Raw genomic sequence first — 25,459 nt, 5'->3', positions numbered from 1 at the left:
TTTACTAAAGGGTTATTTAAAAAAAAAAACGCTTTATTGCTGTAAATTTTAGCTATCGATTAGATTTTGAAAACTTTTAAAAAATGTTCGAAAAATATTTTAAAAATTCTGATTTCTTTTCACGTGAACTACATGCATTAATTTTGTCGGAGTTTTTCGCGGAAACCAAAGAAGTAAAAAAGTAAAAATAAACCTCCTTAAGAGCAATTCTTTCCCTCACCCCTAACCCCTTCCTCACCAGGATTATTTAGTCCTGGCCTGGCGACGAGGTATTCTTTTTTATTCGCGGACATTCTTTTAGTGGACTTTTTACATCCTCCTTCCTAGGTTCTCCCTGCTCCGGCGCTGCCAAATTAATGAAAACGGCAAAATACCCTGGGAACAAGGTTGAAACTTTTTTAAGTACTACATTTTTAGGGAAATGAGAGGCAAAAATTATTTAGGAAACCTTTTTTGTAACCTCTTTGTCAGAACTTTTAAATTTTCTAGAAAAGTAAAAAGGCCTGGGGACCAGGTTGAATTCAAACTATTTCTGTATATTTAATCAACCACGGCAACGCTCTATGATCGTTTTTTAGAAGCCCTTTTCCTTCACAGCTCCAAAATTCGCCCCCAGGACGAGTAGCTTATGATTTTTATGAACTTTTAAACTAATTATGTTGGTCAATTCCACAGTTGCGAATTTTCTCCGGTAGCTTTGGAATTATTCATCCAGATTTTGAAGCAAAAAATGTTTGTTCGGATTAAATATTAGCACAATGTAAACCGATTTCTGCTAGCAAAAGATCTATTTCTTTCACTCAATCCGTTTTTTTTTTCAAATAAGTTCTATAACATCTTCAATTTTCTTGTAAATGCTCATCCGTGCTTAGAGAGCAAAGTAATTTATATTTTGGTTGAGCGATTCAGGGCATTGCCGTTTTGTACATTACATAGCTTTTATAACCGGTAGTAGCGTATGAAAGTGGTAGTAGCGTATGAAAGTGGTAGTAGCGTATGAAAGTGGTAGTAGCGTATGAAAGTGGTAGTAGCGTATAAAGTGGTAGTAGCGTATGAAAGTGGTAGTAGCGTATGAAAGTGGTAGTAGCGTATGAAAGTGATAGTAGCGTATGAAAGTGGTAGTAGCGTATGAAAGTGGTAGTAGCGTATGAAAGTGGTAGTAACGTATGAAACTGGTAGTAGCGTATGAAAGTGGTAGTAGCGTATGAAAGTGGTAGTAGCGTATGAAAGTGGTAGTAGCGTATGAAAGTGGTAGTAACGTATGAAAGTGGTAGTAGCGTATGAAAGTGGTAGTAGCGTATGAAAGTGGTAGTAATGTATAAAAGTGGTAGTAACGTATGAAAGTGGTAGTAGCGTATGAAAGTGGTAGTAGCGTATAAAAGTGGTAGTAACGTATGAAAGTGGTAGTAGTTGTATGTCAACCTTATGTATTTATTATTAAGTAAATTTCTTGCGCGCAAAAAAAAAAAAAAAAAAAAAAAAAGAATTAAAAAAAAATCTTGAACTAATAAATTTTTAAAAACTGAAGCAAGGTGTGTTGCTTACATGCAAATTTTCGTTTGGAACAGGTAGTAATCGGAGATGTTATACGCTTTTAATCACAGCCATGTTTTTAAGGAAATTTTTCATGATAAAAAAACAGCAACTACACGATAAAGAGGTATATTATTTTACGTTATAAGTAGAAATCAAGGATTGCTTGTTTTACAATGAAAACTTTCTGAACTTATAAAATTTTATATTCGAGGTGAATAAATACTTTATAACATAATTTACACCAGGAATAAAGTGACATAACATCTTATATTATCGTTATTTTGAATTGATATGACAAGAAAAAATAATTTCAAGCACGGAGAAGAAAAATAAACAAAACTTGACGTAAAACAAAGAATACTGTGATTAGACTGGATACTGGAAATAATTTGTTTTCCTTACGAATTTTTGCGCCTTCATTGCGTGGATCCTAGGCTATCCTTCTAACCCTTTCCTTTTAAAAATAAGACTCTTTTACTTTTATCGATAAAGATGGAAATAGAAATTTACCAGTCCCCCGAAACCACTTACTGTAACTACAAAATTATTTAAAAATTTCAAATGCTTTTCAGAGAAAAACGTTTCCCATTTGGTTGTTCTCATGTAACGTGCTCACAGCATTGATTGGATTCTGAAAAAAACGCAACCTCGTTTCCTTCATTATTTACGCCATCTTATTTGGAAAGGGTGTTGATGGTGATGGTAATCCCGTCGTTATTTTGCTCTGTACGCTCGTAGCAGCACAAACAAGAACGCGATGATTCGGAAGCCAATTAACAGTGCAAACATTATTCCAATATTTGGCCACATATTATCCTGGTAATACAAAAAACATATATTATTGTTTGAGACAGCTCCTGTCTAGATAAGAAAAAAAATGATCCGCGGCCTACATACAAGAACTGGAACACACGTAATTCAAAACAACTTATTTTGGGGTTGGGAGGGGGTGTGCTAATTATGTATGGCCTCTAGCAGCTAAGCTTTTTTGATTAAAACTCAATTGTAAACTAGGTCTAAAATCCTTGGCGAAATATAGTTCTTACTCTTGGTAAAACAATAGATCTACTTCACAATGTGAAATTGGTAAGGTCGGCCATGTAAATGGTATACGATTTACTGTCTTACTTTTTACATCGAAAGGTGCTAGGGCAACTTTTTTATTTTCTTCCAAGCAAATGACAAAATAACTAGCTAACTAACCCGTTTATATCCATTCCTGGCAAGCACGTTGGCTCCTGTCGTCAGGCAAATTGTTTTGTTCCCATTGAGTTCGCAACCTTAATGAAAAAAATATATGACGAGTTTTAGTCTGATGTAAACTGTGTTAATTTGGGATGGCGAACCATGCTTAGGGACGTGCACACACCTTAGAAAATATGAAACAAAGAACACACTTATGAAAGATAAAAATTCAAAAATTAACTTTTTCTTGAAAATAAAGGAGAATAATTGGGGAATATTAATTCCATTGTAAAAATATGTAAATTAGGGTAATTAGCCAATTTGAACTAAAAGATTTCGCCGCTTTTTTTCCAATGCTTGCGCGCGCATGTTAGAACTTTAACAACAACTAAATCTTGTGATAATTATGTATAGATAAACAATTTCTCTTTTTATTGTGATTATATTTAAGCTACATTTTAAAAGTACAAAAATTCCTTTACTTCATTTTAGAATTTGAAAGACGTTTCGCTTATTCACATCTTTTAAACAACGAAACTTACTTATAGAGTGGATGATATGGAGCACAATGAAACTTACTTATATAGTCGATGATATGGAGCACAATGAAACTTACTTATAGAGTCGATGATATGGAGCACAATGAAAGTTACTTATAGAGTCGATGATATGGAGCACAATGAAAGTTACTTATAGAGTGGATGATATGGAGCACAATGAAACTTACTTATAGAGTCGATAATATGGAGCACAATGAAACTTACTTATAGAGTGGATGATATGGAGCACAATGAAACTTACTTATAGAGTCGATGATATGGAGCATAATGAAACTTACTTATAGAGTCGATGATATGGAGCATAATGAAACTTACTTATAGAGTCGATGATATGGAGCACAATGAAACTTACTTATAGAGTCGATGATATGGAGCACAATGAAACTTACTTATAGAGTCGATGATATCGAGCACAATGAAACTTTCTTATAGAGTTGATGATATCGAGCACAATGAAACTTTCTTATAGAGTCGATGATATCGAGCACAATGAAACTTACTTATAGAGTCGATGATATGGAGCACAATGAAAGTTACTTATAGAGTCGATGATATGGAGCACAATGAAACTTACTTATAGAGTCGATGATATGGAGCACAATGAAAGTTACTTATAGAGTGGATGATATGGAGCACAATGAAAGTTACTTATAGAGTCGATGATATGGAGCATAATGAAACTTACTTATAGAGTCGATGATATGGAGCACAATGAAACTTACTTATAGAGTCGATGATATGGAGCACAATGAAAGTTACTTATAGAGTGGATCATATGGAGCACAATGAAAGTTACTTATAGAGTGGATGATATGGAGCACAATGAAACTTACTTATAGAGTCGATGATATGGAGCACAATGAAACTTACTTATAGTGTCGATGTCATCCCATTGGTTGATTTGAAGGCACTCGAAGGCATACTTGAACCACGACAAGAACTTTAACCAGATAAAATAGTCTGGAATTGACCTGTAATAAATAAGCAGAAAATCATAAGCACTACATATACAGACTCCCCACTAAATTTCAGATTGAAAGTGATTTTTCGGATTGTATTTGTATAATTTCGGATGGTGGCTGCATAATTTCGGATTGTGTTTGTACAATTTCGTGTTGTGTTTGTATAATTTCAGACTGTTTGTAAAATTTCGGTTTGTTTTTGTATAATTTCAGAATGCCTTTAAATAAAATCAGACTTTCTTTGTATAATTTCAGATTGTAATTGGTCTTCAAGTTTGTTTAAATTCAAAATTAATAAAAAATTAAACAAATAATAAAATATATCTGAGATTTTTGGATATCAAATAATTAAATATGTAATTTCAATTAATAATAATAATAATAATAATAATACTACGTACTCGTCTTTAACGAAAAACCCACCAAACAACAAAAATGGCATCATCAAAGGAGGTCCTATGGAAGTAGCTACTTGAACTGTTGGTGCTATGGCTGATACAAAGTACCCTAAAATAGGACATGTTTGTAAATAGCAAACGGCATACTGTACCGTTAATCAAAGACATAATAGACAAAATCCTCGTCTCCTTATAATTTAATTTACATGAGTTCTACTGCTTTTATTTTCAAAGAGATTCAAAATAATGCATGTACCAAACGAAAGAGAACACTGTGTAATGAGCTGCAATATTCCAACGAATACAAAGAATTTAGCTGCCTCAACTCCGAAATCTAAGAAAAGAGATAAGATTAAAAGTAAAATACAGGATTGAGTAGACCACTTCTGTTTATACACAATATTATCCACAACAAGGCTGAAAGGGCCTGGAAATACTACTGTGCTGACGTCAATATAAATTAATAAGGCTTAAGGTTTTGCAAAGAACCAAACAACACTGACTTTAAGTTTAACATGCGCTTGTCTAATGCAGAAAGAGATTGTTCATGCGTTAGAAATTCAGCTTTATTGTTAATAATACCTTGAACAACATTGTATACCATATTAGATTACATAACATTAGTAATTAAAAAGGATTAGTAGGTAAGTTAAATACCCGTCATGAAGTAGACGATGGTAGCAAACAAGAATGAACTGAGTATATACCATGGCAGCTAAAATGACAGCATACACGATTATTACATTAATTCCTAAAATACCAAAATGTTTTCCAGGTTAGTTGTATTTTAGAGATAATTGTAGCAAAAAGCACTGACGGGAATCTGTCATCCGTTTTTTAACTTTGTACATCATAATACCATAAGGAAAAAATTTTTGTGAGAAGGAAAAATTCCCCGAATTTTTCCTTGTAATTTTTTCTCGCTAAAATTTCTTTCTCTTTACGCTGTTCAAACTGGAAAATACGTCGCTGGTAAGATAACACCATTTAAAAAAAATTTATAAGATATTAAAACCAGTTTACCTCTGCTAGTGTTTTGCAAATAAAATAGACATCGGTACGATACATCCCAAGTTTGTGCTCTTTTAAAAACACAGGTAATTCAGCTGGGAAAACCTACGTAAAAATATAGATAAATATAACTCGATGTTCTAGAATAAATAATGGAATGGTGGAAAGCGGAAAGGAGTGATGGAGAGTGGTTGAAGTAGAGGAGTGGTGTAGTGGAAAAGAGAGAATGAATTTGAGGAGAGAGAATGAAGTTGTGAAGAGAGGATGAAGTAATGGAGAGAGGATGGAGTAATAAAATGTAAAACAGTAGTAGTACTTAACTACAAAAATTAGCAATTAAACTTGGTATTTAAACTTACAAACAGAGATCCAGTGATTGAATTAAAGGATAACGTAGTAATGCAGAAAAACATTGCTCCATTCATGTTTGTTACACCAGCTTGATTGAGATCTTGATCTAAGTAAACCAGACCAGCTATCAGAGCTATAACCTATTATTGTAAAAAAAGTTTTAAAAACTGAATTAAACCAGTCGTGATCGAGGTGGAAGACTGGCGAAATCATATTTGTGTTACCTACTTAAATAATGTGGCATGTCTTGCCCTACAAGTGGCCAATGTTAACTTAGCTATAAGTAAGTCTTATTAAAGCTGATATACAATTTAATGTCACAGTTTAGTACCGCAACTGAAAATTCGTGGTATGAAAGTAAGAAGCTGATTCAATTTAATTTCAAGTTTCATGAAAATAAACAAAAAGCTTTTTACTGAAAAAGTTTCTGACATTAGGTTAGTAGATATAATAAGGCAAGCACTGGTTTTCTCATCCAGCAGAGACACCATGCAGCCATCCTATCAATCATACAGGCAATACTTACAATAGCTTGTCCAATCCTCAATGTGCTCACAAATGGTTCACGTTGATTGGCTTTCCATGATCGCCACAACACTGATGCTAGTTGCTTTCCAAAACCAACTTTATAACTACATAATAATGATCATTTAAAACTATTAGGACACAAAAAAGATCGCTCGAAATTTTCTTTAGGTGACAAGAAAATAACATAAGATAATCCTTGAATATTCCGTTACTCTATTTCAAGCAAACGAGTGGTAAATTAAATAGTTTCGGTTTTACGAAATGAGTAGCACTCTCAATATAAAAGATTTCGGATTCTTACATAGCAAACGAACACTTTTTTAATCCCGGACAAAATTTAGATCAAAAGCAGCACTGGTTGTAAAGTATTCAAACTTCAGGTAAACATTATGCTACTTTTCTCATGCATATTTCAACCAAAGATGGCATTCGGTGTCACAAGTCTGTTTTCCATCACTGTCTTTTGGTTCCTAGTATTATCTTTGTCGATAACGAATAACGAATGCCCTGATACATTTTTTATTGTCAACAACATTTTACCTGCTGTGCTAATTTTAGTTCAAAAGGGAAAAATTTAACCTTGGGCTGGGTCAAACATTTTTTCGACTTTTGAGAAGTTTGTTTTATAGTTGTACGGCATTGCCAGAAGTTTGTGTATGTTTTCCGGACTAGCAGCCATTTGTTGTAAACAAAGCAGTTCTTATTCCAATTTTTAGTTTTAATTTTTTGGAAAGTCTGACAAACTTATATTTCAACGCATAGCTATGTGAGAATTTGATTATTTGAAAACTAAAAAATACTTGTTGCGTAGACAACATTTAAAGTTTAGTAAATAATTTTTATCCTACAGTGACATAAATATCAACCGACAAGTAAAATCGATGCAAAAAGTTCAATGTTGAAAACTACGCTTACAAATAATGTACTTCATATTCTATTTGCAATACCATAAGAGCTTTAAAATTATTTTAAGAATAGTATAACAAAGGAAACTTAAATGCAACCAAATGGTGTATAATGAAAATGAACCTATCTTTACATAGGTCAAATATCCATTTTTTACCTTTGTTTTGTATAAACTTCATCATTGTCCTGGCCCTACAAAAAAAACAGGCTATTACAGAAATTCTATTCATTAGGAAACAAGTACATTGAAATATCCTAAATTATATTTGCCATAAGCATTCTTAGTTGAGAATTATTACAAAGATGCCTCAAAACATTTCATCCAGATTGGTTGTCACCACAATATTCAGACAAAATAGGTTTACCACAACAAAGAAGATGTTATTAATTTGCAAAAATATGAAAATCATTCCAAATGCTTGACTTACAGAATACCTTTTAATCAACTAATTCAAAATATTCATAATTAAAGAACTATTTATTTATTATAAAATCAGCCAAAATTCTTATGTATTTTCAAAAAATACTTTATTTAAAAATAATCAAGTGATAATGACATGATAATCACTTGATAATGTAACACTGTTACGAAAACCTTTGTACATTTTAAATTTTTAAATAAAGTGATTTTTTGAAAATACATAAGAATTTTTTGTTATGGTTATGGTAAATAAGTCAAAGAGAAACAGACGTAATAATAATCGATACTTACACCGGTTGATGGAGTAATACTTTCTTTTCTTTCGCTTTGTTCTGCAAATGCATCACATATCGCCTAATGAAGAAAGCATGTACGGTAATGGTTTGCTGTAGTAATATAAAGCAGAAATCTTCAGGTTAGACAAATGGTAATAAGATGGGCAATGTACCAGGAGTTTATGAGAGCAATTATTCACATAGATGACTTGTTAATGTTTACAAAAGTTGTGTATTTTTGTAGTGCGCAACCGTTTTTGTAGGTGAAAAAGCAGGATGATGGGTAAAATGTAAAATATTAAAATTCCTACAGGTTTTTTGGAAGCACAGAAACAAAAAAGTACTGAAATTAATTTTAATTATTCTCCTGTAAAAAAGTTTAACCATGTCAGTGGATACTTCGATGGATATTTGACTTCTGTGGTCTGTTGTTTATATTTTCTCCCTACTCAACGCAAAATCAGAATATTACGTTGCACGAAAAGTGGTCACAAAAAAATGCTTTTTAGTACTTTTTATTGGATTTGAAATTTATAATCAATTCCAAATTTTCATTAGACTAACTAACAGCACTGACACACAATTACTTAGGCAAAAATGTTAGATCCTAAAAGGTTTTGTTAATTTTTAAAACACTCCGCACTCTTGATGGTGTTTCTTTAAAAAGTTAAATACCATAGCTTTAGCCTTGCATTCCTCTTCGTTTCCAGGTATAATTGCAAGTGTGTGGACATAATGATCTGCTGGATTGTAGTTTACTGGACAAGGATAGCCAACCCTACACAAAAATAAAACAACGAACTCAAAGAGGTTAAAAAATATAAAAGACAAGGTTACATAATTAGTCCAAATATTTTTTTTATTTAATGTAATAAAGATTCCATTAAAAGTATAGCGTCCATGAAATAAAATGATTTTACTAAGAGTTGATTATAAAATAACACTTATATACATACTTATTAAAGAAAGAGATGGCTTGCTTCGTCGTACCAAGAAAAGCTGTTCGTCCTTCTGACAGTAGTAGCAATCTTAAGAAAGGTCAATATAGATATTAGAGGTTATGTAGTGCTTTCTCGCTACCCACTTATGCTAAGATGTTGGAAGTGGTGAGAGAGTCATATCGTTACAATACGGACAAGAATCCTGTCCAGTCAATTGTGGGCATCAATAAGGGTATCGATAAGGGTAAAACGGGATTGGCCCTTAAATTTTCTGATGGTTTAACATCTGATTACTCTCACAGGAGTAATCAGATATATGTTGGTTCTGAGAAGACTTTTGCCACAATCAAACTGAAAAGGATGCTGAGTAAGGTTCAATTTGAGGCCTGGAACTTTATCAACTGGGATGCTTCTTAAGAAAACGTGTAGTTTGATGTAACTTTTATTTAACAATCGTGTTAGTACAGTGTAAGGGTAATGCTTGTTTAAAATTGACAAAAAGATAAGAAGGTCTGGTACTGCCTAGTAGAAACAATTGGATTCGTGTATATAATAGAAAAAATAATGCTACATTCTCCAACTAATGGAATACGCAGTTAAAAATTGCAGTTGCAGGAAAAAATACCATAACGTTCGAAGGTTTACCTATCAAACAAATTAAAAGTAGCAGACGATGGTTGGTGAATAGTTGCTAGAATGGTTCTGCCCTCACTTGCAATCTTCTGCAAAGCTGAGATAACACTTTCTGCCATGAATGAATCTAAACCAGATGTCGGTTCATCAACAAATAACAATTTTGGGTTCGTTATGATCTAGAAGAGAGATGTTTGATTACTAAACATTACCATCACCAACTGAGTTTAATATTTGGAAAATAGAATCAATAAAATATTTTATTCTAAGAAAATAAATTGATGTGGAGAAATGAAAGTAACATGAACGTCGTGCTAATGTCAGCAAAAGGAATCCCTATTTCGGCAATGTGTATATTTACTTGATCTGATAAATGGGTGAAAAATAAGCTGCATGATTGTATGAAAAACGTGCAAGAATCATAAGAAAAAAAATCAATACAGAACTGTGTTTATTTAAAAATCACACAGTAAGACATCATGTAGCTGTAGAATGAAATAAATTAGATGCTTTAAAGTTTTAGCTAGTTGCACATGATTTGCATGTTCTATGTGCATGAATGTTGTGCATGTACTTTTTTCATTCTTTTGTAAACAGAGCTGGCCTGTCACATTCACCCAATTCACTCTACCATTTCGTTTAGGGAAATATTTTCATGCAGTTGTTGTCGCAGACAATACGAATTGCTTATTTAAATGATTCCCAATGCTGACTGAAAGCTAAGTGAACCTAACTGAGCTTTCAATAGGCTGCCATAAGTATCCTTAAAAACTTTTGACAACCTAACAAATTAACTTTGGTTGAAAAAAAGATAATATTGTATCCTACAAAGAAAACTGGTTTAAATGCAATCAGATAAAACTTCTCCAAACTTTCTTTTGATTATAGCAGAAGGAACCTTTGCTTTAATAAAATATGTTTTCTTTTTTTTTCAAGGCATAACAAAATTAAAGCTATGTAACTTTCTCTGGAAAACAAAACAAATGCATTTGTCTAGTTAAATTATTTAAAAAATTGCAACTTGAGAGATAACTTCCACAAAAAAAAAGTCAAGAAGGTTTTTACCTCGCATTGCCGCATTTCATTATAGCTATACTTCATGATAGAACAGTCAAATACATTCTGTACAAAGCCTATTTTTAATACAGAGGTCAATTCAGCAGCAAAGAAAGTTTAAATTTTGCTTTTTTTAGAAGAAAGCACCTGACTGTGAACAGAAAACAAACTATTATCGGAGGACAAGTTTATTAAGCAAAAATAATAAAGTATCAATACAAAATAAGCTACCATACCTCTGAAGCAAATGACAACCTTTTGTTTTCACCACCTGAGATACCTCGAATTCTTCCTGGCACTCCAATAATGGAATCTTTACACTTCATTAACCCAAGCTTTAAATAAAGTAACATGCACAATATGTAAAAAAGCATGATGTTATAACAGCTCCTGCTTATTATATATAAACAATGTATGGTAACTTAATAACACTCAATGGGGGAGTTAGTAGTAGTGAACAAAAAGTATTCTTGTGCAACAAATTAAAAAAATAGCTCACATTGAAAACTTTTTTATACCTCATTTCCTGGGCAATTGTTAAGTGTCAATGTGAATGAGAAACCTGCTATATTATATTCACTTTTGTTAATGTTTCTTCTATGACATGGATTATTCACATTCTATTTCACTAGATGTCATTGCAATGTCCTTACCTGTTGTAATACTTCAGTAACTCTTTGCTTTTTCTGATTCATAGAATAACTATCATCCAAACGAAGCAGGGCCTAACACAAAAAAAGTTGCTGTGTACATTTTCCATTCTGTTGTTTACAAAAAAGTTTTTTTACAGAAAAGATTAACAAGGCAAGCTTTGGGACTGATCATATGGAAATTATCTTATTTGTTAGAAGAAAAATATTACAGCATTTACATTTTTTTCTCCTCTTACCAAATATATCAAAAATATTGTTAATAGAGCGTAACCAACAGAAAGAATTAGAAAATAACAATTTCTTTGTAAAATATACAAATATCTACCACCACTAGGAGCTCACAGAGTATAAGCAAAAATACGGCCCTAAGCAACCAAACACTAAGACCAAACATTCAGAAACTCCTGTTTTTAAAAAAATACATATTCAGTATTAATATCAATACATACCTGAAAAGTAAGATGTTCTTTCACAGTGAGGGTTCCAATAAATAAATCTTCTTGTTGAACATATGCTGAGATTGATTTGATTTTGTTCTTAATAACTTGGTTGTTTACCATAACATTTCCACGCAAATTTAGTCTTGCAATATTTTGTCGAGACAACACATTTAACAATGTTGTTTTACCAGCCCCACTAAAGCAAAATAATCATGTTTTAAATGCAATATAAAAATTAAGATTTAACAATGTTTTTTTAACGTCACTGCAACATAAAAGTGTTATGCTTTGAATGCAATATTCAAATCTATGCTTTTTAAGAATGAAATTAATGGTAAATATACTATTACTCTTATTGCCTTTTGGACCCAAAGTTGTATTATGCTGACCGGTGATTAAACTATAAAAAATCACTAGCTTGCTTGTTTCACAGACAAAAGTCTAAAAATAAATTCTCACTACTTTGCACAAGTTCTTCTTTGTACGTTTTGCTTTTTTAAAAAAGTTTGAAAAATTGCTATATATAATACAACTATAGAGCTTAGAAATCTGTCCTGTAATTTAAGAACAATAGGAGACAAAAAACTGTTTAAAACAGCTTCAACTTATTACACCATCACAGTAACAAAAGAGAAATTTACAAACCTGGCTCCCATTATAGCAAGCAAACTACCAGGCTCTGCTACTCCAGTTACTGAAAAACAGAAAAACCTGGCGTAACTTTAAACATTATATTTATAGAATTGAACTGATTAGAAAATTGATGAATACCATTTTTTAAAACAGGCCGTATGCTCTTTTCTTGTATATTTTCTGAATTTCCTGTACAACAGGCCTTCATGCGTTGAAAACAAGATGGTGGTGGCAACTCAGCATCTACGCATAAATTTTCCCATACCAAGCGAAGTTTGCTATTATGATCTCCATTTGTGACAAGTGTTGGGTTACTGTACATGAGATCAGGTGACATGGTACCTGAGTCAGATCCATCAATCTAAAGAAGAGGTGGAAAAACTGTTTAGGTTTTTGGTGAATCACATAATCAAAATATATACAAAAGCATGATCGATGAAATAGACATCAGTCAGAAGATTCTAAACTATTAGTTGATTTGTCACTCTCACACGTGGTAGCAAATATCTCTAACACAGATATGATTTTCATTAAATAATTTTTTTTCTATATATAGCTTAGTCATAAACATCTTTTCAAAATAGTTAATTTACTGAAATATTCCTCCCATATTCAAATCCCAATCAGATAACACAAAGCATTCCACAACAACATTATTATTTTTTCAGTTTATATAATCTTAAAATGAACAATAAAAATGAATATATATCAAACCCTTACCCTTTGATCTGCTCGTATATGGTCCGGACTTTCTACAACATTCACATTTTGCTTATTTGCCAGAACAGTTCCTACTTCCACATCAGGATCTCTGGGCGAACTCTCAATCACAACAGTGTAGTTACCCTCTGCACCAGAATTTCCATCCATTATACTTTCAAATATAAAGTCGTACAATGTTACTTGTTTTTACGATGGTCATGCATAGCTCTATGATCTGCATAAAATGCTTTTTTTTATATGTACTGAATAATGTCTGATAATTATAATTATAATTATATAAAGAGAAATGCCATTTTATGGTTTTTAATATGACCTGGTTTCCACAAGAGGCCTGTAAGCAAAATATAATTTTAATACTTGTGCATATCCTTTAACAAGAATTATTAGTTAACTACACAAAAACAACTTATGCCTACACAAACACAATTTTTTTGAATTTTTCGCGAAATTATTTTACAAGTTTTCGGATTCATGGTCTGGTCAAGAACCAGGTATACAGCTGTAAGAATATCATCATCAGCAAAAGACAACATTGCTTTATTAACGTGGCTCATGCAATAATGCTTAAATCAGCAGTTATTTTAATTGAAATAAAATGACATATAGTTACTGCAATGAAAGCAGCCTGTAATTACGGTCATTGGAAATAAAATAATTTGACCTGAGCTGATTATTTATATATATATATACACACAAAAGAAGGATTTTAATTTCTTAAACCTAGTTTTTACTCCAGAATAAAAAAAACATTTTTTTTTCACAGGATTTCAATGCTAGCATTTCACCCTATTCTCTACACAAAAACAGATAATCTCTGGACGATGTATTGTTTATTTTAGTTTAGGCTTATTTATATTTATTATTTTGTATTCTTATGAGCCTATAGTAAGGCAATTATGTAAAATACTGATTGTTTTACACATTTTATGCAGTCTTTATCAGAGGGATTTATCTTAATAAAATTAAAACCATTACTACTCAAAAATAATTCTATAAAAAAATTGTTATGTGGTAATGCATAATTAGTATTATTATCAAAAGCATGGCTTCTAATACAAAAAAATTCAAGATTTACTTTACGTAATGTTTAACAAATTCCCCAGCTTTACCTTTAAAAAATCAAGTACTATTTTTCACAACATTTTAAATATAATGACATCTACGTTTATCATTACTAAGAGAATATAAATGTGAATATGTATCAAATATAAATGGGTGATCAAAAAAATAGTGCACTTCAAGGTTGCCTTCACTGTGTGTAACATAAATTCAAGGATGTATAAATGGTGAATTTTGATCATGTTTGACTTCCCACTATGTGCACAACAGCTATTTCTGATGTCTGCAATATTTTGGGGCTCTAAAGCAAACAGACACAGAATGTGAAGAAGAAACAAAAATGAAAGTCTTGGACACTTCACCTTTAAATATTAGAAAAGTCAAAAAAAGAAGTTTCTACAGAACCATATTTCATAACCAGACAAAAAATTTTTTATAAAATATTTATAATCCCAAGATTTTTTTCAGAGAATGATGATAGACAAGGTTTTGAACGTTACACCCAGTAACTTGTTCCATGATTTCCCAATGAATTTATCCAGAAAAAATTGATAATAAATACTTCCAAAGTAGTCTTGTGATAGAACATGTAAAAGGTTGTGAGTTTCATTCACAGCCGAGTAATGCCAGAGCCTATAAAAGCGTAAATTCACCCTTCTGTTCAGCATTCAGCATGAGAATAGGATTAACCAGATATCTAGTTAAGCAAATTTTGTGGTTTCAGAGCTTTTACAGCTCAAATAGAAGCTGTAAATGCACCAAGACCATTATTACAGTAAAATATATACTCTGGTGTCTGTTTTAGCACTTAATGATTTTAAACATTTACAAAAAGGTTTTAACTTCTTTCGAAGTCTTTCACCGAAGTCTATTTTTTATAAAGCTTCATTAAGAGATTCTCAAGATAAGTTTTTAACAGCATTGTTTTGTGTTCCTAAAAATAATTACATGGCTAATGATACTTAAGTGATGTAACATTACAAGAGTTTGTAATTACAAGTAAAATTGCCACAAAACAGTATACAGAAATTAAAAACACATTAAGTGGCAAATCCATTGTTACACATTCCAGCTAAAGTAATTTGGTTAGCAACTTAATTAATGAAAAACTGTTTACGTTGCATAAGTTTTGGTAAGGAATCCACAAACAAACCCTACTAAAATTGTTTTACATATTTTTAAGAATAAATCTTTCCATTTAAAAAATATAGTTGAGAATGAGAGTTCTCTCAAAAAAAAATAAAACATTCCAAATTTGTTTTGTTTTAGATACCTTAGTGTACGGTTTGATTGAGATTGGCTGTCATTAAGTAATTATTTGTTTGCTATAACCAGAGTTACCAAAAAAAGTAAAGTCAGTCGGTTAAAAAAAATTTTTTTAGTCATTTTTAGGCAAAAAAATAATTAAAAAGTGTAAATAAAGAGGAGGTGACAATTAAAGTGAGCAACACACACTACCCCAAGTTATGAAAAATTACATTATAAAACCAGAAATAAAGCCAAAAATAAGTAATAATCTTTTCAATCAACAACTAACAGAAGTAAAACCAGAATAATTTATTTTGCACATATATATACACCTAATTCATCTAATAACAAAAGAAGGCTAGAAAGATATGATACATATTTCTTGAAAAAAAAACGCTGAATTTAAAAAAAGAATATAATTTAGGTAAAACGAAAAACATAACAAGGGACACAATAGAAAAAAACTTCATATGTTGCTTACAGGAACAGAATGGAGAACAAAAAACTTCTTTATTATAAAAGTAGTTGAAAATTCCAACATCATCTGCTGCAAAGCGTATCACTTTTTACTCCTCATTAATTATTAAACGAAGTTTTTTATATATATTTTGTAAAATAAGATGTAAATACAACAAAAACGTGTTATCAAAAGATTACAAATAAAATTTGCAAGAACTTATGTTACATGTGGCATGGATTGGCGACTACTACAAAATAGTACTAAAGGTCACTGATCCAACAACACAGAGATAATAACAAACCCTATTATGACTGATCAATGAAAAAACTTTTTGATAAACCTAAAGAGAAATAAATCAACTATATATAAGACATAACAAAATGCTGACTCAGGTTGTCTCATCTAACATATCTGATAAGAAATATTTAATATTATTCAAACATCCCACATGTGGTGCCAAACAATGACATTTCTTTTTTCTGGATTGATAATCAGGTAACAAAAATTTTGCATGTGATTTGAGGTTCCAGGAAACACTTGATTTCTTTCGTCACGAAGTAGTTTTACTTTTAAAACAATGGAACCTATTACTAAATTCTTTGTGTTAACATCTTTATTTACATGGAGTAAATCTTTGTATATGTATTTTGTTGTTTCAATATAAGGATTAATATTATCTTCATACTGACAACAGTATCCACCGATCACTAAATGTTGGAAAACTTGAAAAATAAATTCCTTGCGATCTTTTTGTTGAAATATACCATAATATTCAGAGTCATCAGTGAGAATCATTTTCCTTAATTCATCTGATACAAGAATATCGTCAATCATTTCATCGAAACATTTTTTAATTGATCCACTCTCATAAACAAGCTTTTTATTATAAATAACATCAAAGAAATTCATGCTTGTAACGTTTGTCGGCAAAATCTCAACAAAAATATCTTTGAATTGCATGTTTCCAAACAGAACAGATCTTTGTTTCACAAAGGTTTTTAATGTTTGTTGAACATTTCCATCTTTGAAAAATGCCTCAACAAATCGATCTTTTTCATTGATATCAAAGTACAGATTGTAGGAGTACATTTGTACACTCATTTGCAACATTCCCCATTTTTTAAAATATTCCTGTCTGGATTTAGCAGAAAAAGATGAAAACTCTTTCACTTTGTGCTGGAACGCATGCACCTCAGTCATGGCAACTTTATGTTCCTATTTCATATAAATACAGTACAGACACAGAGTGTGAACATATTACACATGTAAAATGAGTTATTAGTTGGAGGCAATAACACATCATTTTGCCAATAAAGATATCTTTAAACTCTGAAGATAGATTCAATCATTTCCTGTTACTTCTGCCATGTCAAAACCTTTGTTGGCCAACTGATAACAAGGGCTTCAGGGTGAGTAAAATATGTTTAATGGCTGCCTAGACTAGGATTTTAATTAAAAATTTTGGCTTATACAAAAGTTTTTATTATTATAGAACATTAAAATATTACCTAAGTATTGTCATTTTTTAAAAATTGACGCTTATATTGGTCTTCATTATGTTCTAAACTGAGAATTTACCATATGCAATTGATATGGTGAATTGATCTGTGAATGATCTGTTTCCAGTGAGATCATGTTCTGTCCTTATGGTAAACGTCATCCTGATTCAATACGCTTGTGCAGTGAATGAAAGTTTGTAAATCAGACACCAATATGCAAAATTAATTTAAAAAGCTTTAAACCTGTTTTAGGAAAAAGAGGGATTTCTTAATAGTTATGTTGAATTTTCTTAATAAATCAGAACCCCACCTTTCTATAACTTTCCAACACCTAAAATGCCAACAAACACCTTAAAGGTTACCTCCTGCGAAAAATCAAGTTGAGCAAAAAAATCTTTATTGGTTCTCAAGATATTTGTCTTAAAAGTTGCGAAATTATGACATCATGAGTTATGGAACATAATTATGACAACAAAATATTAAAATTTATGTAAAATGTTTAAAACGCGTTAAAGTGAACAGCCAGCCATTTTTAACTCTATATAGCGTGTCAAAATTGTTAAATATAAGACTTTGCAAAGCAAACACATGACATCATGCATTATTAGTGAATCTAAAGAACCAATTAAGAATTATTAAAAAATATATTCAAATTCCTAGACAACCTTTCAAGCTGTTTCATATGCAATTAACTTTATTTTTCACAGGAAAAAATGAGTAAGGTCAAATAGGTTATAATATAAATGGCCACCGTAGATTAGTGGTTATAGCTCTCGTACTCTGTGAGGGAGACCGGGGTTCGATTCCTCTTGACGGCGATTCAACATGGGCAAGTGAATGTTACCATAGCCCAGGGTTAACCTAAGCCATGTGAGGGAAATTGGGAAGATGGCACACTGTGTGGGCCGTTGGATGTTGCCGGGAGTTGTCTAGTAGAGCACGGGCTCTAATTGGGTCTGCGTAGCTCAAAATGAGCATTAAATACTCTAGGACTCTCCATCTACGCCATGGCCCCTCCTGGAAATAATAGACAGGGTATATCCCTCGATATTTGTGAGGCTAGCCATGTAAAATATGCACATCTATCTATCTATCTATCTATCTATTAATACAAATGGCCTCCGCACAAGTTTTAAGTCAAAGTTATTTTAAAGAATAGCTACCTTAATATTATGGGCAAATTATGTTATACAACAGTAGCATCTAAGAATTAGCAGTAATTAGCTGGTAACTAGATGGTCATACTGATTAAATCCCTACACTTTTTCTTTGAGGGTCCATTCTTACAATTTCGCGATTTGCTTCAATAAAAACAAAGCAAATGCAGAGACTCATTGTCAGTGAAAGAAAGATAATATTTTCACATTATAATAGAAAAGTTTCCCTTACGTACGAAACTTTCGTGGTGATATAAAATCCAGCAAAATCCAAAGATGTGGCCATTCGTTGAATAAATATTTATATGCACTCGCGCCTAACATTGTACGGGTTACTTGGGTGGCCGCCAAAGAAGGTTACTTAAATTTGAGGGTATATTTACCCGCACCGTAACCTATCTTATTCGGTATAACACGCGGGAAAAGTTCCTCGCCAACTCGCCAAAAGTTCAAAACGCGTTTTTGGCAATCGTCAATGATGGCGCCTGTGCTGTTGTGTTATAAAGGTAGGTCATGATGCGAGGTGTCAGCAGCTACTGCTTTGTTAAGAGTGAAACAGATACCATCTAAAATAGCTATCTAGTGTTAGTATTTCTTTAGATTTCAATCTTCTGTTTTATGTCCCGCTTTCTAGGTAGTTTGCCCTGCGCAACTGCTCTCCACTGCAAAAGCAAGACTAGCTACAACAAAACACATGATATATGTATGGTTGATGTCGATGTACATCGCCCTAACGCTTTTTTATTGCAGCTAGCCAGCTAGATAGATAGATAAATAAATAGATAGATAGATGTGCATATTTTTAATGACTAGCCTCACAAATATTGAGGGATAAACCATGTCTTATTTCCAGAAGGGACCATGCTTAGGACTGGAGTCCTAGCAGAATATAAATGCTCATTTTGAAATGTGCAGATTCAACTGCGATACATAGAATGATATTTACTTGCATGCGCACATTTTGAGGTAAAAATGTAAACAAACCAAGCGGACACGGAGGAAAACGTTTAAAACAAACAAAATCCACAATAATAAAAACATAGGTAGATTTTATTCACAATATGTTTTAACCATGCTGTACAGGCACAATTTTATTTTAACATTCACACAAATAAAATATGCATTCAAAGCTTGGCTTCTTTGCCGTACCAACGAGGGTGCCGACTTGCCGAAAACGCAGCAATAAAGGTTATACCTCCTGAGCAAATATAATATTTAGCTAAAAAGATGAAGAATACTGTTTTATGAAACATAGTAATATTTTTTTTTGTCACATTTGCTAATTATTGGAGTACTAGTCAAATATAATTTTCAACTTGCTTCCTCACCAACCTTTTAAACGCAATACAAAATGCTTACTCAGTGCTTCCTACGTCATCACAAGATAAGCTGTTGTTTTAAAAGAATGAAGATACAATTTTAATAAGAATTTTAATAATATTTTTTTTAATTTGTCTCTAAAAAAACAAGTAATAAAAAAAACCTTTCTCATCTCATAACACTCCTTGTCAGATTCAATCACATACAGCAAACCCCCTCTGGCAACTTCCCTTAACAGGTTTTTTTTTTAGAAAAATACAGAACATTTCAGGGGCTCAGTGGAAAATTCTTCAATAAGATTATGAATAATTTTGACGCTTGGAAGTAGAGATATAAACAAAAAACCTAACAAACAAGCCCTGCAGGCGAGTTTCTCAAATGGAGAAAGAAACTTTTGCGGTAACAAAATTATGACAAAAATTCAGAAATTAACTTTCATGGTCAATTGTTTTGAGGGAACACTTTAGCGTGAAGATACTATCGCCAAAGTAAAGTTAAAAAAGTACCACAAAAGTGTTATCCTTTAAAGTATTCTTAAGTCGCACTGTGTATTAATTTTTGGAAAATCCTGTGCTTGTGAGAACATGTTTTTAAATTTTTGTTGTGGTATACATACAATTTAAACTATAAAAAAAGAAGAAACTTCTAAACAGAACAATATATGGACATTTTAAGGATCAATAACCTTTAAAAATTGCAGAATTAAGTTTTAAACATATTGTTAAAAAAGGGTAACAAGTAAAGGAGTATTGCAGGCCTATCAATAAGGGGAGAGCATAGCTCTTACTCATGCAAAAGCTCGCCCAATTCTAAGAAATAAGAAACTAGCTGAGCTATTAATTGCTCCCCCAATTCCAAAAAAAGTTTTTCTGGCTGAGCAATATCAATTCATCTCATATGGAAATCAATGTTCTTTCTTATTATCAGGCCTAGTCAGGAGACGCGTGCGATCGCACGCGTACACTCCTACACACACGCAAAAAAATTTACGCGAGCGATTTTCTCACATTTTAAGAGAATCTACTAAATAAGCGCCGCCAAAAACACAAAGCTTATAAAGAATGATTGTGTTATTATGAGGAACATGAGGTAAAAAGAACATTAGGTTAGCCCCTTTCCTTCATGCTGACACTCTTATGCTTGGCTGGTGCATTACACTGAGACTTGAACGAAAGACGGAAGACCATTTGGAACCATGCCACAAGTCATTTTGACCTTCATCGTCACAGAGAATAATGCGAGAAGAGTGCGCACCCATGCAAGTTAAAAATAACCAGAACATGGGAGAGGTTAGGTGCCCTGTACCTTAATACAGCTTTCGGACGAATGTTCTTGTGATGTAATACCAAAGAAAAAAGTGTTGAATAAAGTTTTAAAAAATATATAGCAAATCTGCCAACACATTATCACGTTCAAATTAGCACTTGTGGTTAATACGTTTTACAAAAATCATTTTTATTGGGTTTTGTTTTAAGGCTTTCATTCCTGCAACTGCAGAAAAAAATTTTCTTTTGTAACGGTGACTTTAAAAAAATAATTTCAACTCGCTCTAAACCCGGTCAGGCGACGGCAAAGGCAAGTATTTTAAATCCAGCCTTATCACTAACTAAAATAATTCAGGCTACAGAATACTGTGGTGCTATTTGATTCGTAATAATCGAAAAAGTCGTATATTGTATTAAAAAGAAGTCCAGAAGCTCTTTCTCCAACTTGACACAGCAGGCAATAAGTCAGCCTGCCCTCGGTTTTGTGAGAAGAGATGTTCTGTGAAGACTCTAACAATTGAGTCTCCTGTACAGTTTTGCTTCATGTTAAACTATGCTGGTGACAAGCATTTTCGAAGCATGTCACCACGACTTCTGCGATATACAACTTAATGATGCCCTAATCTAATAAGTTCATCTAGAAACATAAAAAGTCAGTTGGCAGTGAACTATTAACCTAACGAAGTTCACCAACCAGAAGGTATGTCAATAGGACTTGCACTCCATTTTCATTTGTCGTCGTCTTAGGAGATCAGTGCATCAAATATATGAGAGGTCTAGCCCTAATAAAAGGTGAATGACGAAAGATATTTCCAGCTGAACAATTTCACTACAAAAAATATTGTGGACACAATGCCGACGGAAATCAGTTGAAATGAATCTCAGGTCGATTAATTGCTGACGTAAAAAAGTTCTAATTTTAAGCGCTTTTGATCGAGTATTTTTGTTGATATATTTCATCAGCGACGACTGGATTATTTTTAGTTTTATTTTACAGATCAAGCATGTGCATGTTGTAACTTTTTGTTTCATTGACCACTCACGCAAACTAATTTGCACAAGCTTTTGTGATCGCACGTGGATCGCTCATGCAATTAAATTTATGTGAGCGGTTTAGCGCTCGCAGGGGTAAATTTTCCTGACCGGGCCTGATTATTACAGTAAAAAAGAGCTAAAATATATAAAAAAAAGATAAAATAAAATAGATAAAAAAGACTTTATTATAAAATATGCGTTAATAAACTTATTCTATTTATTTGAAGATCTCCCCTAGTTTAGATTATTGTAACCTTGGTGTAGTGATTTATTGCTCAGGTGTTATTTTCTTATTGATAGCCTGGTATTGTTTTTTAAATTTTTACCAAATATATAACTGGACATGCAAACATTGAGAAACCTAATAAAGGATTGAGTGGTTTAACTGAAATTTGTGTAGGTAATCAATGATAAAAGACAAAATCAAACAATTTCCTTCGCAAAGCATGCAGAAATTAAAAATTGTAATATAGACAAGCAGTATTAAGGAAGATTTGACATAAATAATGACAATTTTACATAAAGTTTCATTTTACTTTTTAACACATCTCATTTGATCAGTTCTAAATTCTGACTATTGTGTGTCCAATAGAAAAAAAACATTAAGTAAGAAAGTTTCCAATATACAAATAAAAAGCCTTTCAGAACGAATACATTATCAACAAATCAGAGAATTAGGATTAGAATTGAAGTCATTCTTTCCATCATTTTAATGTTTACTTTATTCAATGCAGATTTTAGTAACATGTATATCATCAACATTTCTTACTTATACCTGTTAGAGCTGTAATGTATAACTCTTTATATAATTTATAGTTCCACAATGAGTAAAATGATAAAGTAACAAACATTCAAGCAAAATGGTTTCACCGGACACATTGAGTGAATATCATCAGTATGCTGGTGCATTGGTTGATGTTACTGTGTGTAAGTTGTTTATATTTGCTTTCTCTCACAAGTCTCACAACTACTTATTTTGAAAACGATTATACCTCTTTCATAAAAATTAACAGATAATAAAAATCATAGGTCATGCAAAATTAGGGATTGTCTCAAAATGTTCATGCAAACTTCAAATAATTTGTTTACAAAACTTTGTGTCAATTTATTAAATCTTTTATATCACTTTATATTTATTTGTTGTATCATCAACATTATAAAGTGTGTATAAACTTCATATAATTTGAATTGAAGTTTGTATGTAATTCGTACAAAGTATAAAAAAGTTCCTTTCGTTATATAAAGTTTGTTTATAATAATCGTGTTATTATCACATAAATGTTTACACCTAAACAATGCTGTAATTTGTTCTAAGACCATCAAAACATGATTGTACAATGCTTAATCAAAAGCGTACTTTGATCTAAACCGTCAAAATGCAATTGTATGGAGTTTAAACAACACCATATTTTGTTCTAAGGTTGTAAAAATGTGACCATATGAAGCTTCAACAAGGCACTATTTTGTTTTATATCAAAATGCAATCATACTAATCTTAAATAACACGATAGTTTGTTCAAAAAACCATTATAACAAGTTAGTTAAAACTTTTAAAACAAATTTTATATATTATACTTTACTTAAACCTTTTGTTTTATGGTTTTGTATTGAAATATTGTTGTGTAATTATGTTGGTAATTGTTTGCTGGTAGTTATTTTTTAGTCAAAAATCTACAAAGTAATAATCTTTAAGGAAGGACTAAGGCTTAAAAATAAGCGGTCAGAAAACATTTTTGGGGTAATTTATCCTTTTCAATGAAAAAAAAAGAAAATTAAGTGTAGGAATGCCAGTGATAAAATGCCACTACAGAGGTGTACTCAAAACTATATATTATTTATTTAAACCATTTAATTGACAGTTCAAAATTACTTGCATTTAAAAAATACTTATTTAGACCCAGTTTATTCCTGGTGCTCACTTTGTCAGCCTTTCTAATTCACATCAGCACATTGTTGACACAAATGTGTTAATGTGTTAACTTAACAGGCTTTAACAAATTTTTTGCTGACGTTGAAACATTTAAAAGAAAGCCTGTGTTTTGTGGCACCGACATTTTGTTTTAAGAATAGCACCATTTGTGTAAACTTTGGTGCACTTCTTCAGTTGATACCCATTGACTAAAACCATAACTATTTATTCTTTATTCTAATGCCACAAAATGTTAAGTGTTTTAATTCTTTAATTATTCAGCGGATGAAGATAAACTCAAGTTTGCACAAGAAATCAGTCAGAATTTCGAGGTAATTTGTTTTAGTGCATATATATTAATTTTATAAATACGTGTTAGTTGTATGGATACCATATTTTTTCCTTTTTAATCCAAGGTGTTTGTTAAATGTTTAAGACCAGACACCTCTAAATCAACTTATTTCACGTAGGCAAATAAATGCTGACTTGATATCATCATTTACATTACTAATTGCCAAGTACCAACGTAAATTAGAATATTTCAACTATACTTCTAATAGAATTTTTCTATATATTTTTAACAACATCAACTTTCCAATCTTCTTTTGTTTCATAATTCATTTTCATCATTTCTTTTATAGTTGGGCAATTATTATTTGTCTTTCATGCATATTTTATATTTCAAATTTTTATTTTGGAATCAGTAGTAAAGAGTTCACCTCTTATGATGCATTGAAAAGCATTATTAAATACCTACTACTGAATAGCGTTTTGGTCTGTAAAGAAATTCTGTGGAAGATTTGTGGAAGAAAAAATTATAGAGGCAAAAAAAAGGGAATTATCGTAAATGTGATTTTCTTGCTGTAAATGTTAGTCCTTTTGCTGTAAAATGAAGGTTTTCTTTGATGTAAATATAATTCTTTAGTAATTTCATTTATTTTACTTATATGCTATCATTTTATGTTTAGGCAATATCAGCTTCTTCTAATTATGCAAGCTTTTTGGAGTATGTTATACCTAAAATACTGTCAGTACTCAAGGATGGTATGTCACATTCTTATGCATTGATAGATTTTTGTTTTCCCTAATTTAATCGTTGATGAGTAACTATTTAGAAAAACATGCTTTTTCTATATCTTGTATTTCCCTTGATTTAAGTATTAAACATTCAAATTACAAGACATTAGCATAAATTCAATAAACTATCTGTAGGGATTTAATCAGCCTTTTATTTTTAGGGGAGGCACAGTTTCAATGCGATTCTATGAAACAGGTAATTCTGATTACAGATGACA

General features: G+C 31.7%; 3 protein-coding genes across 4 annotated transcripts in view; 1 reads left to right on the top strand and 2 right to left on the bottom strand.

Moving 5' to 3' along the window:
* Positions 1-23: 23 nt before the first annotated feature.
* On the bottom strand, positions 24-13,492 carry LOC130621613 (protein white-like). The gene is made up of 20 exons (XM_057436932.1): positions 13,210-13,492; positions 12,628-12,850; positions 12,502-12,550; positions 11,866-12,052; positions 11,417-11,488; positions 11,000-11,098; positions 9,720-9,886; positions 9,090-9,161; positions 8,809-8,911; positions 8,150-8,212; positions 7,595-7,629; positions 6,530-6,635; positions 6,012-6,143; positions 5,665-5,757; positions 5,299-5,356; positions 4,898-4,975; positions 4,645-4,750; positions 4,152-4,252; positions 2,740-2,816; positions 24-2,352 (listed from the first exon to the last, which is right to left on the bottom strand). Exons 1-20 carry the CDS (start codon positions 13,357-13,359, stop codon positions 2,251-2,253), a joined length of 2,073 nt encoding a protein of 690 aa, XP_057292915.1. The 5' UTR covers positions 13,360-13,492; the 3' UTR covers positions 24-2,250.
* Positions 13,493-15,176: 1,684 nt separating this feature from the next.
* Positions 15,177-18,982, bottom strand: LOC130621614 (cilia- and flagella-associated protein 300-like). The gene is made up of 2 exons (XM_057436933.1): positions 18,868-18,982; positions 15,177-17,194 (listed from the first exon to the last, which is right to left on the bottom strand). Exons 1-2 carry the CDS (start codon positions 18,919-18,921, stop codon positions 16,415-16,417), a joined length of 834 nt encoding a protein of 277 aa, XP_057292916.1. The 5' UTR covers positions 18,922-18,982; the 3' UTR covers positions 15,177-16,414.
* Positions 18,983-19,090: 108 nt separating this feature from the next.
* The window catches only part of LOC130622759 (transformation/transcription domain-associated protein-like), a 31,635-nt gene continuing 25,266 nt past the window's right edge, over positions 19,091-25,459 (top strand). The window contains exons 1-5 of one of the 2 annotated variants that reach the window (XM_057438258.1): positions 19,091-19,141; positions 23,072-23,182; positions 24,447-24,496; positions 25,133-25,208; positions 25,403-25,437. In XM_057438258.1, coding sequence (XP_057294241.1) covers positions 23,116-23,182; positions 24,447-24,496; positions 25,133-25,208; positions 25,403-25,437 — 228 coding nt within the window. In that variant the 5' untranslated portion in view covers positions 19,091-19,141; positions 23,072-23,115. Of the gene's footprint in view, positions 19,142-22,271; positions 23,183-24,446; positions 24,497-25,132; positions 25,209-25,402; positions 25,438-25,459 lie in introns of those variants that run through there. The other variant, XM_057438257.1, reaches the window with a different exon arrangement.

The sequence above is a fragment of the Hydractinia symbiolongicarpus genome, chromosome 12 (assembly GCF_029227915.1).
Source record: "Hydractinia symbiolongicarpus strain clone_291-10 chromosome 12, HSymV2.1, whole genome shotgun sequence".
Taxonomy (NCBI): Eukaryota; Metazoa; Cnidaria; class Hydrozoa; order Anthoathecata; family Hydractiniidae; genus Hydractinia; species Hydractinia symbiolongicarpus.
This window is presented reverse-complemented; position numbering and strand designations above follow the sequence as displayed.

Coding starts and splice junctions, on each gene's coding strand:
- LOC130621614 (XM_057436933.1), bottom strand. CDS start 18,921: ATGGCCACATCTTTGGATTTTGCTGGATTTTATATCACCACGAAAGTT. Junction 17,195..18,867: donor TCACCACGAAAGTTTCGTAC/GTAAGGGAAACT, acceptor TATATGAAATAG/GAACATAAAGTTGCCATGAC.
- LOC130621613 (XM_057436932.1), bottom strand. CDS start 13,359: ATGGATGGAAATTCTGGTGCAGAGGGTAACTACACTGTTGTGATTGAG. Junction 12,551..12,627: donor ACGGCCTGTTTTAAAAAATG/GTATTCATCAAT, acceptor TCTGTTTTTCAG/TAACTGGAGTAGCAGAGCCT. Junction 2,817..4,151: donor GGATGACATCGACACTATAA/GTAAGTTTCATT, acceptor TTTTTCATTAAG/GTTGCGAACTCAATGGGAAC.